Source organism: Diadema antillarum, unplaced genomic scaffold (genome assembly GCF_040938485.1).
Source record: "Diadema antillarum isolate AM-2024a unplaced genomic scaffold, OU_Dant_1.0 seq00000803_RagTag, whole genome shotgun sequence".
Classification (NCBI taxonomy): Eukaryota; Metazoa; Echinodermata; class Echinoidea; order Diadematoida; family Diadematidae; genus Diadema; species Diadema antillarum.
This window is the reverse complement of record NW_027271685.1, coordinates 180,210-199,265: the sequence shown is the minus strand read 5'-3', so window position 1 is coordinate 199,265 and position 19,056 is coordinate 180,210. Positions and strand designations below refer to the sequence as shown.

Here is a 19,056-nt window from a genome sequence, read left to right as displayed (position 1 = left end):
TTCTGTGGTCTAATGATGCAGAAAGCGCTGTATTTGGTAAAAATGACATGTAGTGTGTTGTATACTGCCATGCAGCATCATGGGAATGTGCAATTCTAAGAGTAATGATTCTTTAAACAAAAACCTGTGGTGTGGAGGCAAGAAAACAAAAAACTTTCCAGTGCGTCTTCAAAGTAATAAACTCGACATTGTGCGATGAAAATGACTTAAACTCGGCCAGTGCACGGGTGACTGCAGAGAAATACAACTGATGATGTATGTCACAACATATCACTGATTAATGAAAATACTATCCTAGGACAAATAAAAGGAGTTGGAGTATATTACAAATGTGGGAAGAATGAACACGGTGGGACTGCTGGTTTTCAGTCTCATATCTCGTGTAACAAAACTTCAAGAACATTCACATTTGTACATGTTCCATCAATTACAAACTGCATGCATTAGTTGATTTAGAAGCCAACACGAATCTGCAGTTTTATCAGTTCATGTCATCGATTTCTCCTTTCCATTTTAGGAGAGAGTTGGAAGCCCTCGACAACTGTCCATAGATAATTTAACACAAAGCAAAAAAAAAAAAAAGTTATTGAACAGTATATTCTAATGCACACTTTGTGGGTATTACTACTCATACAGACATAACTTCCTGGAATTCTACTGTAGCTGTATCTACTCTACACGTTCTCTATGAATTGATTTTAGATTTAAGAAAAAAAAAATACATGTATGTATATATACATATGGCTCAAGAGAACACATGCAGGAAAATAGCTTCTAGAGTCTACACTAAATTCTGAATTACTATACAGATGAGCATTCATTTCATCAACTACTAAAAATTACATAGAACCTAAAGTTTTCACATTCATGCTTCTTTTTATAAGCATACTCCTTTCTTTGCTGGCTTTCTGTATTGCCTTCAAAATCAGAATTACCTGTTATTTGTATCCATTCACAATTACAGTATTTATCAGACCATGTATCTAATTGCGTTACATGTTAGAACAATTATCAATAAACAATTTCAACTGATAATGCCTTTAGGGAAAATGATGTTTACGAAGGTAAGTTTCAAAATAAGTATTCATGTACCAGAGTAATTGCTGTACATGCCATACATCATTCCATTCACCGTCTTAATGAAGCAGGTTTAGCTGCATCTTGCCTGTTTTGCAGTGAGCAGATTGTTGCATGTACAGCTAAAGGAAAAATATACAGGTGAGGCAAAGAAGAGTCTGTTTCTCAAAAACTACTATACAGTGTGATCTAAAAGTTTGGAATAAAGTATTCTGGCCCTAATCGGAAACCAATACTGCAATGTTGCATTAATCCAGACAGGGCTAAATAACTTAGCATGCTTTATATACATCTCTTATCGTTTCTACCATCTGAGTATGCATATGAAAATACTTTGCAAAAACCACCTTGATACAACAAAATCTTTCCTCTGGCAAGGAGGCACGTTCCATGCCCTTCATTCTGACACATAGAGAGTTGTTTTGATTTATATACTAGTAGTGCACATATCATACATTATGCAGCGCATATAGCAATATTTACTTGTGGGAGTCGGGGAACTGAATAACACAGGGCATGACTATGTCTCTGGTCTCATACTTTGATGGTAGCAAAGAATGAGCAATGATTTCAGAGTAGTAAATCTTGTAATGTCAGCATTACAGCTGACTATCGCACCGGCTCAAAATGTAGATGACAACAGCACCATATTAATGACATAAAACATCAAGACAAAACTTACAATCAACCCTTGGTCTTAACTGTAAAACAACAAAGTTCAGCTATTCGTCAATCATGTTCCAAAATCAGAAGACTTTTTTGATCATTATTCTTTACAAAAACAAAAATAAAAATCCAAATGCATATGAAAGAAATAATACTGCATTTGAGATTTTGTGTAATGCTGACAAGAGAGGGCGAAGAAATAATTTAAACAAAAATATCGGCAAATCTTTTTTTGTCACGGAACCTTGTGTCATCCACATCCGCACGGATCGCCGCACTGCTTCCTGTTCTGCCACCTCGTGCGCAAGTCCTCGGCGGAGAGTTCCGCCGAGACGTACATCGACGCGGAGCAGACATTGTCGCAGTGCCACCGTGGGTCGTCGTGGTAACTCGGCTGGACGGCTGCCAGCCAGATGCCAAGGGAGACGTCCTCACCCTGAAACCTGTGCAGGTGTCTAGGAGAGAAGGGGACATTGAAACTAATCTAAATGTTTGACCAACACCTGAATACTGTGCACATAAAAAAAAATAATAATAATAAATGAAGAATGATAATAAAATGATAATAAATAAATAAAATGAAAACATATTTTCTCTTCAATTTTGGAAAGATATTGCTATCTGGCCTGTCTACAGTGGGCAGTGCATCAAGCGTACCCTTCTTTACACAGAATAGAGATGGAGGGCTCAGATTCTGAAAGATATTCATCTTACCAACAGCCCTTTCACAAAACAACAACAACTTGGCAAGAATAGTTACAGTCTCCATGGCAATGTGGACTGGCAAAATCACTGCAAAGGATCAAAGGTTATATCTCCCTCCTAATGAATCATAGGATATCAACGCAATCAAACGTTTCAGTCTCGGTAATGACCCCCCGACCCCCAGCCAATGTGTCCAGACACAATTGTGTAGACCGATATCAACATAAGACTGACTGAAAATATCACATCTCTCACATTCTGTCATGGAGAATTTCTAATTGTCCATTCAGAGTGGTAATAATACTACACAAATTCATATTGAGTCATTAGTCTGAGTAAAACCATTCCAAGGCATATTACGAAGGAGGAGAAGGGGAAAAAAATACACCAATGCTACAGGCAATTGAAATTTTGTTTCGGCTATGTACCTGTATGCTTTTGTGAAAAGGAATGTTTTTAGGGTAGCTGCGAAAGAACCAAATGTTTCCAAAGAACGGATATGGCTGGTACAAATGCAACTGGGAAAAAATGAAAGCATACCTGGAGTTGCTGGCAATCCACCTGACCAGGTCCATGCTCATCAGACTGCCCGACCCACAGGCAAAGGAGGGGTACACTGGGGATTGGTAGTCGTGCTCCGCCCACTTCCCATGGTGCTCCACAGTCCAGCCAGTGCGGAACTGACCCCACCACAGTTTGGGTTCAGGGAACTTGTTCATGGTGAAATGCTAGGATTAAAATATCATCATTTTAAATGGGTGGGATTATTTTCTACTCTTTTCACCGGTACAAGTTTTTCATAAATTGGTTAAATTGATTCATGAAATGCAAACTTCCCATGTTCCTGAATACAAAGTAAACACTCAAAACTTGCCCCGTCATATGATATCAACTTTCAATCAATTTTGCCCAAATCTTGTCAAGTGTATTGTTTTCCTGTACTATGTACTGACAGTGATGCAAGACAACATACGACTCATTCGTTGGGTAAGAAGTTACATTTTAAATTTTGACCCTTAACCCTTGAGGACGAGTCCCGAGTATACTCAAGCAGGTGTCTATGGGAAATGTGTGTTGTAGCAAAATCAGCCCGTCCTCAACGGGTTAATGTTGACCTTTATCTGCTTTAGCACTTTTAGACTTCATATAGATATCTTTGAATTACCACAACCAATACCAGTATATGAAAAATGTCAGTAAAGGTTTTAAAGGACATGAAAACATAAGATGGCATGAGACATCATCCAAACAAGGAATATATCTTAATCATTAAAGAAAGAAATTGCTATCAAATGTGTGTATCTACATACCTGCATAATGTGATCAATGTTCATGAAGACATCGTCATCCGTCTTGATGGCATATTCTATATGGTTTAATTGCACCAGCCTGCATTTACAAAAAACCAAGACATAAGTGACTGTGCATCACAAAACTAATAAAAAGTCACATGCCCTGATTTTTAATTTTCAATTTTTTGTTTTGTTTTTTGTGAGGACTCAAGCAAGATAAGTGAAATGTGGAAACCTAGTCACTCTTAAGTTTTTCTTATTTTCTAAAAGACCATTTCTTCTACATTTTTTAAAGTGTGGGATCATAAAACAAATAGGAAACTGTATTTTTTAGCAGGTTTTCTAGAACACTTTTTCTTTTTATACAATACTGTGATTAGGTATGTCTTAGAGTCCCCTTTTAATTTCTTAAAAAAAAAAAAAAAAAACCTTTACACACTTCAACTCTAAACTTTTGAGTTGGTGTTAGTCATGGATAAAATGGTTTGATAGAGGATGCACACATTCAGCTTCATGAGATAATCTCTTCATTGTTCTTATGTAGTTTTATATCCCATTTCCCCCCCCCCCCCCAATTTATTGCATAGAACATGGCTTGGGAAGATAAGCGCGTGAATAGACCCTATACGTGTACTTCAGAGCCTTTTTCCTCAATACACACTTTTCCAAAGTGTGTGCTTTCTTTCCAATATTTAGATAGGTTAGGAGAGTCCATATGAATTGAGTTATACATCATTTTAAAGCTTAGAGTCTGCTCTTTCAGAATCTTCCCTTACCTAAAAATCCATATCTGGCGACTTTTTGTTGGTTTTGTGATGCAGGGTCAGAGTTAAAGATTAAAATTAACATTGATAAGCGCTGTGTAACAATCCACAGTAATCTATTAGGGGGCCTATGGAACTTGTTCATAGCTATCAATTGACTTCATGGACCAACTCTTTCCAAAATCCACTTGGAAATATTAACATTGCTCCTACTGATAAATATCACAAATATATTATCAAGAAACGAGGTGGAAGTCTGGCTCTTAAAGAATATTCTATCTTTGTGTCACCTCTGATTAGTTTGTTTTTATAAATCCAGAAAATACATGCGAAGCAACTTGCATTAAAGTCTTAAAAAAAAAACATACACAAACATGTTGCAAGGAAGCTGTAGAATAAAAGGAGTAGATCTGACATGCCCAGAGGTCAATGTGTTAGATAAAAAACTGACATTAAAATGGACAAATGTTCTCAATATCTGTTATATTTTTTTTTTTACTTAAATTTTCACTGTGCTACTGACTTAGAATTCCTGCCCTTATTTAGAATAATTTTCTCTTGAAGATAGAGAATCTGTTGACAATTGATAAAATAACAATAAAATGTGCTGTTTCAATATCACAATTATACATTCATTTCAGCATTCTGATAACAAAATCAATCCTTCTTGCCTCAGCATACAGATGAAGAACTTACCACTCGTAGAATTGCAGCATTTTGGAAGGGATGTTCCTGTATGTGTCTACGACATTCAGGAGAAGTAAGTCGCCGTAGGTGGCGGCCTCTAACTCGAGGGCCTTTGTCTCATTAGTCACCTTCACTCGCCATTTTGACGACTGTTCATCACTGACATTCATCCAGCCAGTCAACTTGTTGGGCTCTGTATTTGACAAAAGATATTACCGAACTCGTTCTTTACCAAACATCTGATTCTGCTCATCCCTTGAAAGGCTATGCAATATGACATTGTTATAAAATGCACATCTTCCATTCCTTCGTTTCCTAAAGTATTCATCTAATCATGTTTTGGAAGACCTATAATGTAATCTATGCAGTATCCTAGAGGCATTATTTACCATTTGCAGATGAAACAAAAATCCAGCTTTAGTGCTTCAAAATAGTTCTAAAATATGAGTCAGGAAGAGAAACAACCAATGTAAAAATTTCAATCTGTATAATCAATGTTAAGTATTGTTATATATACACAAAATGTTAACAATTTAGTTATAATAAAAATGTTTCTAGACTAAACCATCTACAGTTTAGTAAGAAAAATAGTGATATCTCCTTATATTTTAGACTTCATTGCAAAATGTTTATATGGTAGGATGTTTTGTGATACTACTGACCTACACATATGCATCAAATGTGATATCTCAAACATTTTTTAAATCACTGCTCCCAATGGTAAACAGTACCTTTAATTTTATGAATAAAATTTACATTGTTCTTCAAATCACTTGAAACATTTGTCAATAAAGTGACTAGTACATTGATCAGTTTGATAATATAATTCAAAATTCACAAATATTTTCCCCTTGAGGACCTAACAACAAGAAAGTCATTTTACTGGCTTCTGTGATATGTGTTTCCATCCAGTTTGCACCTGTTAATTGAGGGTATCGCCAATACGTAGGTGCCGTGCGCAGAGCAGCGTTTTAGATGCATCATGGGATAGCTCAAGGGACAAACTTGCCCTGGTTTTGGCTGCACATGCACTTACATCACGCTCTGTCTTTATCCAGAGGTATTTTTTGTTGAAGATTTCTTCGCTTTCGATCATGTGACCAGCACATTGAAGCCTTGCAGTAGTGAACCATGACTCTAGTGACCGCAAATCAGTAAAGCTTAGACACTTTCAACTCTTTAAAGCTGAATTAAAGCCAATAGAAAAAAAGGGCTAACAACGGAAAAGCAGACAAAGAACTCCATTAAATCGTATGGGAACTGCCACTCGCGTGAGACAACCGGAAGCGAACAAGGGACCGAGGAATCCCACAGTGCATCTGTGACAGAACTCTTCAGCGTGCGCAGAAGTTTTCTGCGCATTGGCGATAATGAGAATTACTTGGGATGGGCTTCAGGTATGCTTCCTGGTTGTCAGAAACGACCTTTGTTATAACGGTATGACTAAACTTAAATTACATTTCAATGACTATTCAATATATTACAGTTTTAGCCATAGATCAGTGCCCTCTGGCATTGACCTTGATGGATTTTGCAATAATCACATCTTGTATTTTCAAAATAAGAGCATTATTGTCTATCTTTTTTTGCTTTTCTTTTTCTTTTTCACTCACCATGAATATTATAGATGAAGTTTCCTGAAACAAGAGCTGCCATGCCGCGGTCCAGTTTCTCAACCTTTTCGGGAAAGTCTGAATTATCCTCACTGTACCTGCTATACTGGATGGCAGAGAGGACAACAGAATGTTACTTGAAACATTCATTCATTTTTTATTGTTTTTTTTTCCAACAAAGGAACTGGTTTTTCTTTGTGAGAATCCTGAAGTGGGTGGGATGCTAATTGAAATGAAAAAAGAGATGAAAAAAAAAAGGTACAATGTGCATCTTTATTTATGATAAAGTCTCAAAGCATCCCTTCGAAATGTAGATCCATGGCCTTATAGATACTTTAAAGGGATGGTACAGTTTCGGTTGAGATGGGGGCTACAGATTTCCAAAGGGTTTTTTATGATTATCATTTGAGATACTGAGAAACCTCTCCTGAAATATAATAGAGGATACAATTCTAAGAGGAATTTTTTTTTAAAGTTTATTTGATGAAAATTGGCTTTGAAATGGCTACGATATCCTAAACAAAGCAATCCTAACAAAAGGTGGGACCCACCTTTTATTAGGATCGATTTGTTTTACTTTGTTTTTGGATATCTCAGCCATTTCAAAACCAATTTTCATCAATTGAACTTTGAATTCCTCTTAGAATTGTATGCTCTTTAACATTTCATAAAGTTAGTGGTTTCTATTAAAGTATCTTGCAAAAAGTTAAAGGCTGAATCCTTACCTCAACCAATACTATATCATCCATTTAGGAAAAACATTAGTGTGGGGGAGCATAACAATCCAATGTTTTCATTGCACAACTTAATTGTTAATAGAAAAGATTTGGAAATGTACTAAATGCCAGTGATTCAGCATCTGATACTCTCAAACATTTTTTGAACGGATTTATTACATTCATCTATCTTGTAAACAAAAATGGCTTTTTCATAACATCAACAACCCCCAAAAACTTAAAGGGGAATACTGAAGATATTATATTATACAGTGCACTCCCATTATAACGAACACGGTTATAACGAAATTTCGTTATAACGAAGTAAAACTTCTGGTCCCAAAATTATCGCCATTGAAGTCTGTGGTACAAAATTCGCTTATAACGAACACGGTTATAACGAAACTTCCGTTATAACGAAATATTTTCTGAGCACCACTGACAAAGAAAAACAAAAGAAATATGCTCCGTTATAACGAAATGCGAATCGCTTGCGAAAATACGTAGCGGAATATAAAGTATTATGGCGTCTCTGCATGGGCGAACGCTTCACATCACTGTGTACGTGTTCGCTCCTTGTCTCCTGCACAGTTTCCGAGGGGGACTTGCATTATTGTAATGCAATTATAATCTGAAATTAAACAAGGTTCGTTTTATTGTTCCGAAGGTACTTTATTACAAAACACACAAATTCTTATACACCTAAATGTCCGTTGGTTCGGAAATGAAATAGGGTTTGTTATTACGAACATTTAGGCGTTATTCAAACAGTTCGTTATTACTAAAGTTCGTTAAACCGACAATGAGATATGGTTCTTATTACGACGGTTCGTTAGTCAGGAAACGATAGGAATTCTAAACTTTCGCTAAGCGGAACATTATTTAAAAAAGTTTCGGTAATCCAAAGGTGAAAAAAGGTGTGTCCACTAACAAAACTTGGGAATCGCAAACTTTATAATCGTCTTAAGATAACCGAACCTACGAAATAACTAACCTCTCGCATTTCTTTTTTTTTTAATTCACAAACCTTCTTCGGAATAACAAACTTTATTTCAATGTCGGATTAAAAAATCTTCGGAACAGTGAACCATTCTCATTTTTCATTTACAAACCTTCGAAATGACGAAACTCATTTCATTTTCCGATCAACGAGCCTTCGGAAAACGAAGAATAACATATTTATATCTAAATCATGAACTTTCGGAATAATGAATCGTCGGAAGAGCGAAGCTTCAAAATGATGAACAAACCTTTGGATTCCCGGGAATGGCGAAACTTCGGAACAAAGAGTCCTTCGAAACTTCGGAACAAAGAGTCTTTCGGAGTAACGAACTTTAGTAAGAAACGAATCTTTGGAATAGCGAACTGTCACGGAATCCTAAACTATCATTTTCTATACGACTTATTGTGTGACAAAAACAACTTTATGCTCTCTTTTAAATGTAATATCCAAACAAAATTAAAAAGCCACGGTACCATCCCATTTCACATAGCTTTCCAGTGTATGATGAGTATTCAACAAACATTATATGACATATGCGTGGTTACCTTCTTTTTGTTATATATTGTATTTGTTCGGTTATAACGAAAGAAAACGGCCGGTCCCGAGCATTTCGTTATAACGGGAGTGCACTGTATATGAAGTCAAAGAGTGGGACACATAGAACAATTTGTCGTTTACATCGTTTAAAATGGCCTTTTTGAAGTGGAGTTAGAGGATATTGAAGATTTACACCTGTCACCCCCTGAAATCTAGGTCACAGCGTAAATTTCGAGGCTTTGCCGATGACGTCATGGGGTGAAGGAAATCACGCAAGGTCTTGAGCGCCGCAGGCGCGCTCGCGCATAATGCATGTATTGTATTATACAAGTTGTTGTAGATACCCGGTATTTGCATATAAAAAGAAAGTTTTGAAAGTTTGTTTTTCGATAATGACATCGTACGTTAAGGTCAGTGAAGATCAGGATGATTTCTTGGTGGAATTTTAATGTGGAAGCGATGATGAACTGAGTGATATACACTAGTGATGATAGCGATGACGAAACTAGTAATGATGACCCTGGTTTTTATTCTGAACTGAAAATGAACCGAGCTTAGTGCTGACTTGAACTCATACTTCAGAGCAGCAGTAGGCCTAACAATATTAAATCGGGCTGGTCGCTGTACTAACTTTGGTCTAGGCTAGGGCCTACCGTAAGACTTTAGCTACGTTTGGAAAATAGAAGTCCATGTCAAAATTTCGGCTGTGTGATGAGCTTTGATGTAAATGTGAGACAAATTAACTTCGTAATATCGCTCTTGACTCAGGTCTCAGTGTCATCTCAGTACTGTACAGTAGGCCTAGGTCTTTCTATCATTAATTTATATCCTTACGTAGGGCCTAGCCCGACCAGACGCAGCTGTGCAGCGACTGGGCTGTGTATAGTCTAGGCCCTAGTTATCCGTCAGGCAATCTCAACTTTGCAGCTCGGCCGTATGTAACGTTAAGAAGAATGGATTCCGGAATTACATAGTAACAAAGGTCGGTGTACGATCTTTGATAGTAAGTCTACTACAGTAGACTTACTACAGTATCAAAGATCGTACACTGACCTTTGTTTAGGTCCTACTCATCGAAGATCGACCATTCTCCTCCCTCAATGGCTTTCTTGCGTATAGGCCTAAAATCAAAAATACGCGTGGGCCGGGGCGCAATACGCTGGAACATTCGCACATTAATACAAATAAAAAAATAAAAAAATAGGGGGATACATGTAAATGACTTGAGGAAACAGGAGGAAAAAGAATTGAAGAATATCCTCATTAAGGTAGTAAATACACGTAATATATTGTTAACACCGGTCTATTTGCCCATTCACTGGATTTACATGCTTTTCAATGGGAAAACGGGCGGTCGGTTTAAAAAATATAGGCGCCTATAGCTATACTACAGCTACCACCGTCTACGGGCGCACGAAAAAAAAAATAGATCTAATCATTCACTCTGATTTTTGGAATAATAGACTGCAAATCTTTTTACTGTAGCGCTATGTAAACATCGCATTATAATTCAGGACGATTTTCGTCATGGAATAATCGACGTCTTTCACGATACACCACAGCAACTTTACCCATTAATTCTACCGAGCAAACTAAAGACAAAATCGGCAAAGGAAGGCACAAATTTGGTATTAATTGTACTGTGCAGTAGAAGGTCTAACATGAGCATTTCGAACAATTTTCGCAATAAAATCTTGTGATATATCGACATCTTCTAAATCGGAGGTGAATTAAGGTGAATTTCTTAGCATTTCTACATTTGTGTCGCATTTTTGGCGATTTTGGCCCCTAACAACGCTCTGTAGATCATGATAATACTAGTAGGCCTACCTTAGTATCTAACTATACACAGCCCAGTCGCTGTAAGTAGCGCAGCGTCTGGTCGGGCTACGTAGTTATATCTTATCACATCACACTCACTCCGTACTCCCTGTCACAGCTCATCAGCATTCTATCTAGCTAGGAACCCTCACAAATTCACTGCACAATCCATTCATCACTTCACAGAGTCCATCAAAATTTTATCACTATATCGATGAAAACCGCAGTGCTCTGTATGGTTTATTTTATCACCAGATAGGCCGACCGGCCTAGTCAAGACTTCGACTTAGCCGATGCCCGCGCATTGTGTAGTATCTAGTATTAGCGATCCACATACGCCGAATGTTTCGTGAGGTTTTTTTATTTTCGCCAATTTCGCGAACCTGGTGCTTTTTGCAAATTTAAAAACACGAGAAAATATTATCTCTCTTTCCGTATACTAGTATATTTCCCCCTTCTGTAGTGTACTCCACAACCACGAATTTAAGCATTCGCGAAATTATTGGCAAGTCCCATTTCGCGAAAAAAAAAAAGACTCGCTGAATATATGGCGTAACACAGCTGTAGTAGTACCAAGGAGCTGCTGATAGTACGTTCCAAAGAGGTACGAAGCCCAGGCTTCTCCGCTCTTTGATACACGAAGGCTACTGCACTGCGACATACGAGGCCGGTGATGGGCGCATGCATGTGACTGATCGACTACGAAGCACCCACTACAGGTACTAGGCCTGACAACTTTGTATTCGTGGCCTAAATAACACGTAACAGAGTTTATTTAAACGAGGAAATGTATGATTTCACAAGAGACTTGAAGTAGAAAACAATTTTATTTCATTTTTTTGTGACATTCTGATAAAAAATGTCTTGGGATTTCAGGGTACGAGCCTCGACATCTCGCTCTCATCGGGAGCATACATAGGTACAGTGTAAGCTCAGGCTGTTGTGTGATACTTCCGGGTTTGCCCTTCACCCCATGACGTCATGGACACGCCCCCAAAATAACCACGGATCTTCCGATTGAACATGATTCAGGATGCAATTTTTCTAAGCAGCCATTCTCCAAAACGCAATTTTCTAAATGGATGAATTAAAGGCCGCTGTGTTTAACATACTCTAAGCTTGAAATGGCGGAATAATCCAACAAAATATGCGTTTCCTTTAGTATTCTGCTTTAAATCAGCTCCATTTCAAGAAAAACTAGATGTCGCCTTGCTGAAATACCTGTTGAATGTCGATAACTCCACCACCGTTGTTTGTTGCGCCCTCGTCTAGGTATAGGGTAGTGGATGGGTCATCTTTATTGAAGCTGTTGACCACTATTGTTCCCTCAAAGCCCTATAGACAAGATGAAAAAAAAAATATTTAGCCATAGTTCAGTTGACCTTTGACCTCTGAAGTTGAGAGATTCTGTCCCCCAAATCTAAATCAGCCCATCTACACCTGATGTAGCACATCCAGGCCAGACACCGAGACAATCTACGGGACGGTTTTTGTTTACGTCACAAATATGACATCTAGGATGGACAAACTGATGGACAGACCTTGCAACAACAAAAAAGCATCCTTTGGGGAAGAGCATTTAAAGAACGTAAATAATGACACGCCTGATGTATAAGGTTGTAAGCATCTCCTTTTCATATCTAACTAACTTCCCATCACTCGGCCATACCTCACGTACGTTTAACAAATTTCTGCATTCCAATTCTCCTCTCTTTGCTCTGAATTTAGAGAAAGTTTTGCTACATAATGAGAAAATGATGGCTTGCATCTACCATATCTATTGCAATCATTCACAAAAGCAATTCAACAACATGAGCATTTTGACTGCTGACAGCATTCAACTGGGATGGACATTAAAAAAAAACAAAAAAAAAACACATAGCACAAACAAAAACAAAACCAGCTTCTTACTTTTGGAAGGAGGTATGGCTCTACTGCTCTAAATCTGTATCCCTCAATGAAGACACCTGGCTGCTCAGGACTGAAGCGTGCCCCAACAACTTTCTCCTACAAAGGAAATATCAACAATCAAACATCCAGAAATGACGCACGATACTCAAGGCAATTCAATTCAGTTCACCATGAAATGCCAAATACAAATACAACTTGATGGTGACAACAATAATACTTCTTGGACAAAGAGTGCCACTAATGTTGATGGTAATACTAATATCAACGTATTACTAATATTACATAGTGCTCAATTACAAAAGTAATGCAATTACCATATTGGACATCCATCACAAAATTACAGAAATTCAAAATGAAACAAAACTAGTATCACAACTGTTTGACAAACTGCCCTACATTGAAGTAAATAAGCACTGAATTAATCAGCATTATAGTAGTAGCCCCTCCAGCCCTGCCCCCCATCCCCCAAAAAGAACAACAACACAAAAATCTTACAAGCAAAATTAAACATGCACAATTATTCTGTTAAATATTGTCATACTTTCTTGAGTGAGAGCAAAAAGGGTATCTCTCCATAGTACACTTTGTACAGTTCCTATGACTAAATTTCAGGTGAACTCTTGCAGGCCCCTTCATAATTAGAAGAGGTCGTATAAAACCCTGGGGGTCATATTGCAATCTTGTTTGTATTGGCATGTTGACTGACATAGCGTCTCTAATATCTAGAATGAACGTAATCAAATGATTTCCTTGAGTCTCTGAGTTAGAATTACCCAAAACAGGAAAAGACCTGTGTCAATATTTTGCCAACCAAGAACAGGAAAAGCCTCTTCACAGAACATTGCATGACAGTTAAGGTTATTGCATATCTCTGTCAGTACAGTTGAATATTGATTACCAGGAAATATCCCCTCTTGGATACACTCTGAAAAGGATGTGTCACATAACCAGTGTCAAATATTCTACTTCTCTACTCCAACAGTAAATCACTACACAGGCCAAAGCATAGCATTTTTTTTTAATTCTTTTTTTCTCTGTCACTCTAATTTTTGCTCAAGACATATTCACTAACAATTTGTCATCGTCTATAATGAATTCCCACAACCGTTCAAATACAACCATGTAAAAGAAGAGTCAAATTAGATGTGAACACACCATGAAAAAGCAACAAAAATCAGGAGAGATAGTGATTAACAATGACTTTAAATAGATATCTAATGAATTCCAGTAAGTGTTCAAGTACACACAGTGTAAAAGGAGTATCATGCAGTCAAAGTGGAAGTAGACAAACTTCATGAAAAAAAAATATGAGAGACAATAATTAACAATGTATTGCAGTAACAAATGGATTGCAATAAATAACAAATTAATTCCAGTAAGTGTTCAAATACAGACTGTGTAGAAGATGTGGTAAAATTAGATGTGGACACTCCCATAAAAAAAAAATGACAGACTTAAAAAAAAATAAAACAAATGTAAAAACCACACACATCAAGCCTCTGACCTGCCTCCAAGTGTCAAAAAGGGCCACAGTGAGTGGATGCTTGATGCCGTCTGCTGCCGAGTCGAACACACCCAGCTTGTGAAGGATGATGGGATAGTGCACCTGGTTGCCATGGGTTACAAATTGAAAGACAGTATTAAAGGGGTGGTAGGTGGGGAGATGTTTTTCATAACAGTAAAGCAGCTGCAGAATTCATCCACATGGCCTACCTTTTTCAACAGAAGGTAATCTTATTGTGATGAAACATATTTGGTATCCCAAAGTAAGGTTCTGTTTGAAATGTTGATATTGCAGTGAAATAATCTGTATAGATTCATTGCTTCATAATCAATGAATTCATATTTGAGTTTCAACAGATGCTGTAAAAAAAAAAATGATATCATGGCAATACCAGCAGTATTTCTTGACACGTAACAGTTATAATAGCAGCATAGTAATGAACCACGCATATTGAGATGTATGAGTTTATTTTCCACAACAAAAGTAAAGAATAAATATACTTCTCTCCAGATGTCTGAGCAATTTGTGAACTTTTACTTAAAGAAAAAAAGAAATGCATGATTAAGTCAAAATCATCACTTTCATCCATTTTTACAGCAGTTTCTTAAACATTTTTTTTTTTCATTTTCTAACTGCCCTTTAAGGATGCAAAGAACCTACTGCAATGCATGATGTCTTGTTTTCTCAGAGGCTGAAATATTGATTGAATACTATTGATAATAGTTTCTAAAGACAGCACGAATACACTTCTGGATTAACAAATACTCATTCAATGCAGTCCACTCATACATATCATACAAGTTAATTGGTCCATGGGGAGGCTACCTTGAAGTCGAAGCCTATTGGTCCAGAACTCAGTCTGTGTATTCCTGTGTCATTCATGACTGTCATGGCAACAATGTCCTTTTGTCTTCCTGGAGTGAAAATGCATAATAAGCACAGAAACAAAGATGTCACCATGATGAATACATTTACTGCTTTCCTCTACACCAAAAATTCAAATGACTACTTGTAATGGAGCACAGGGCAGTCATATAAAATGGTCCATGCAAGAGCAATCTTTAAATGAAGCATTTGCCCGAGAATATAAAATATAGGCAATATTTGCAATATGCATGCTGAAATTGAGAGTATGACATTCTTGCAGATCAGAACAATGCAGGATATTTCTATTCAGCCAATAAAAACGTTACACACATTTCTTTTCTTTCTTCTTTTTGAACACTTATGTTTTCAAACGCAAGGTACCATTATAACATTTCTAACAGCAAATAATTGCTCAATAATTGGACTGCGTTCATGCATATCAAATGTCCTTTTCAGTAATCATTAAAAGGGGCTGAAGTAAAAAATTTATAATTTCAGCCATTTGGCCACACAATCGTGGAATAAACTGTGTTCCTAGTGTCACTATATATCACTCAAAATGAAACTACTACTCCTCCTCCTCATCACATGTTACAATGAGAGGTCACAGAAGTGTCAATGGTGATGAAAAGTTCACTGGAGTTTCACTTCATCCTAGTCAAGGTTGTCTGTGATGTCAGACAGTTCAATTACAACACATTCACATCAGGAATTGTAATATTTGTGTTCGTGTTTCTCTGTGATAAGTTCTGCTTCAACAACATAAAAGATAGCCTCATGTTATTTTGTTCGAAGAGATAAAGTTAACAAATAACAACTGGAGCAATTACTTAATTTCATAATATGACCTCAAGCATGTCTTTTTCCAGGGGAGCAACAACTTTTGATAGATAAATATACATATTATATCTCTGATGGGGACATATAGGGAACAAACTTCTTTGCTTCTGGATCTCTTTACTGCTTAACCCTTCATCTTTCCTTGCTTATGAACACCTTTAGAAATATTTCCCATAAAATCAGTGCTTCATTAACTGTTGACAGTCCAACTAGAAATGACACTTGCATTATTATCAGTTACAGATACTAACATTTTACTGACCAAAGACTAACACTATGGGTAACATGATCACTTAATTGTCAAACCCACAAATTTTCCCTTTTAATTGATGTCAAAGCTGTTCATTTCTCCAACACAGCCACTAATAACACAGCACCTATCATATGAACATTGGTAATCCTTATTTTCTACAAGACAGTTCTCATTCATGATTATGTGATATATTCATCAAAGTTGTAAATGAAGAAAGACCAACAGTTTTTAACCCATCTTAATTTTGTGTACATTTGGGCTTGGATATACCCAGAATGTCTTTTAGGGAAAAAAAAATAGGCAAATAGTTTCAGGACCAAAACAAACGTATATGGCAACAACAAAAAATAATAATAGTAATAAATGAATACATAATTTAAAAAAAAAGTATTTGTTGAGAATCCCCAGGGCTTCAATCAGTGGACTTTCGCATTAATGCCTCTATCTTTCTTACATAATTTTGCTTGACATTGGTGCATTTCACTCACCCGATTTTGTGATGTTGAGAGGGCTGCAGGAATACGGGTCTCGCCGGTAGTCAAGGGGAAGATGACATGAGCGGTTGCCTACAACAAACTTGCTGCATATCCTGCAGTAATAAAAACAATCAAATGAAACAAAATACTCAATAAAAGACTTCAGTTGGCCTTCAACAAGTTAAGAAAGCCTGAAAATGTGGAATACAAATGTTACTCTAACAGTGATTTCCTAAGAACACATTGCAAATACACTGTATCAAACACACAAACAGATTATGAAAAGAAATTCTCAATCATTTCAGTCTTTATTTCATCAAAAAAATATATGATTTTTTCAAGCACAACTTCTAAATCAAAATTTTGGATTGCAAGATCATAATCGTTTTTACAGGAAATTGAAATAAATGTCAAACAGGATCTGTTATAACACAAAATCGGAACAAATGCACACAATCATTTGACTTTCTCACAAAGAACATACTTCAATGTCCATTCTTCAACGGGAAGATTTCTAGATGAATAAGTTTGTTTTTGCTTGTATTTCACTGGTTCATGCCTCTACAGTTTGATTATCTAATACCTGGGACTCCCAGAATGCAGCACTTGGTGAAGTACGCTCACTCCAGCTTAACTTTATACACGGCTCCACACTACCTTTTATTTTTGGTGGCCCAAAGGCAAACATCCGACCTTTTTTGGTGGCCCGATCAGGCCACCAAATTCTTCATTTCTGAAATTTTGGTGGCCCGACGTGCGTTTTTGGTGGCCCCGGGCCATTTTCAGTTCATTTTCAGTTCATAGTGCACTGTACACTGTGACTTGGAACTAACGCTGCTCTTTCACAATCTGGAACAATTTACAAACTGTATTGAAAGGCCAGTGTAGTCATAAGAATTAAGTAATTGGCCTCCCAAGTGCTCTTGGCCAACTAGAGCAGGAGAAATGAGTGCAGCCCTCGAATGAAACTGAACTGAAATGCATGAAATGCACAAACTGCGATGTCGCTGCAGTTGGCATTTGAGAAACATCCTAATATTTATGAATACAGCTCTCAAAAGGAATGTAAATAGTGTCTAGCAGTTCATTATGTCCTGCATAGAATGATGGTGTCACAGAACACACTTAAAAATCCATGCTTTACAAAACACTGTGCTAGACTTTGAGTTTTGTGGAAAATCATTCACAGAATGTGTCATTTCACTATGTGGGAACATTATACCTCTTTTTCCATTTTGGATGAGTGCGAATGTATCCCAGCCATGTGTCTCGCACAGCTTTCCTTTGCTCAAAGTGGTCTCTGGCAGATAGTATAGCAAGGAATATGTCACACTTCGTCTGGTGGTTGTGTTTACCTTTGAAATAAGGACAGAGAAGGGCAATGATTATAAATTGATATTACAAAAAACAAATAGACCTGAACTATACAACATGCAAATTTTTCAGATTTGCGATAACTGCAAACACGGCTAGCAACTCTTTTGTACTGTCCACTGCTGTTTGTATAATTATTCGTACATCTTGCATGCTAAAGCTGATGCTGACATCAGTTATGAATAAGGCAAATCAAAATGGAAAATCTACACCAAACTAATATGAATAATCACAATATTTGTTGCTGCAAAACTCGATCGTGACAAGAAGGGGAAATAAATATCGCCATGATCATACATATTCATTTGTGACAGAACACAGGTTGACGTAATGTCACACAACAGATATCATATTTTGTTGATAAGTTTTTGGTACTACTGACTGGAGAACTTCACTTATAAGGCAGATATTGTAGTTATACGAATGTGATGAACAAGTAACTTTACATTTAAAACTTAATATTTACGTATCACTCTTTGTCAATACGAACCAAGTATAAAGATTCGCGTAACATTTCTTTATGTCACTCACAGGAAAAAGTGAACGGACAACAGCACATATAGCATAGTAGTAGGAATAAATTTTACAGCTTAACCACTGATGGACTCTTGAATGAAAGACGTTGCTTGAGAAACAAATCAACTAGAGTCTAACTAGAACTATATACACCAGCTTAGGAAAGCTGTTGAACAACACACCAAAAATTACATGTAGGACTGAGCTATTTGCTGACGTGGACTTGACTCAGCACTGCTCAAATTTACCTGGATTTCCACTTCGACTTCGCCGTCGATTATACATACTCTCCTCGTTGACCACAATTACGGCCAGTGCAACACCAATGGCAACTAAAACAGACGGCCAACCCGCCATTTTCAGCTCATTTGTAGCACGATCACGTTCCGCTGAGTGTCATGGGCGCAGACATTTTTCCTGACGAGGCACTTTCC

The 19,056-nt window shown here is 37.1% G+C and overlaps 1 protein-coding gene across 1 annotated transcript; it reads right to left on the bottom strand.

Annotated features, from left to right (window-relative positions):
• Positions 1-1,993: 1,993 nt before the first annotated feature.
• On the bottom strand, positions 1,994-19,039 carry LOC139739537 (UDP-GalNAc:beta-1,3-N-acetylgalactosaminyltransferase 2-like). The gene is made up of 12 exons (XM_071650136.1): positions 18,871-19,039; positions 17,955-18,087; positions 16,745-16,845; positions 15,122-15,210; positions 14,297-14,398; positions 12,793-12,888; positions 12,103-12,216; positions 6,805-6,910; positions 5,201-5,384; positions 3,759-3,837; positions 2,989-3,176; positions 1,994-2,198 (listed from the first exon to the last, which is right to left on the bottom strand). Exons 1-12 carry the CDS (start codon positions 18,977-18,979, stop codon positions 1,994-1,996), a joined length of 1,506 nt encoding a protein of 501 aa, XP_071506237.1. The 5' UTR covers positions 18,980-19,039.
• Between the last annotated feature and the right edge of the window lie 17 nt (positions 19,040-19,056).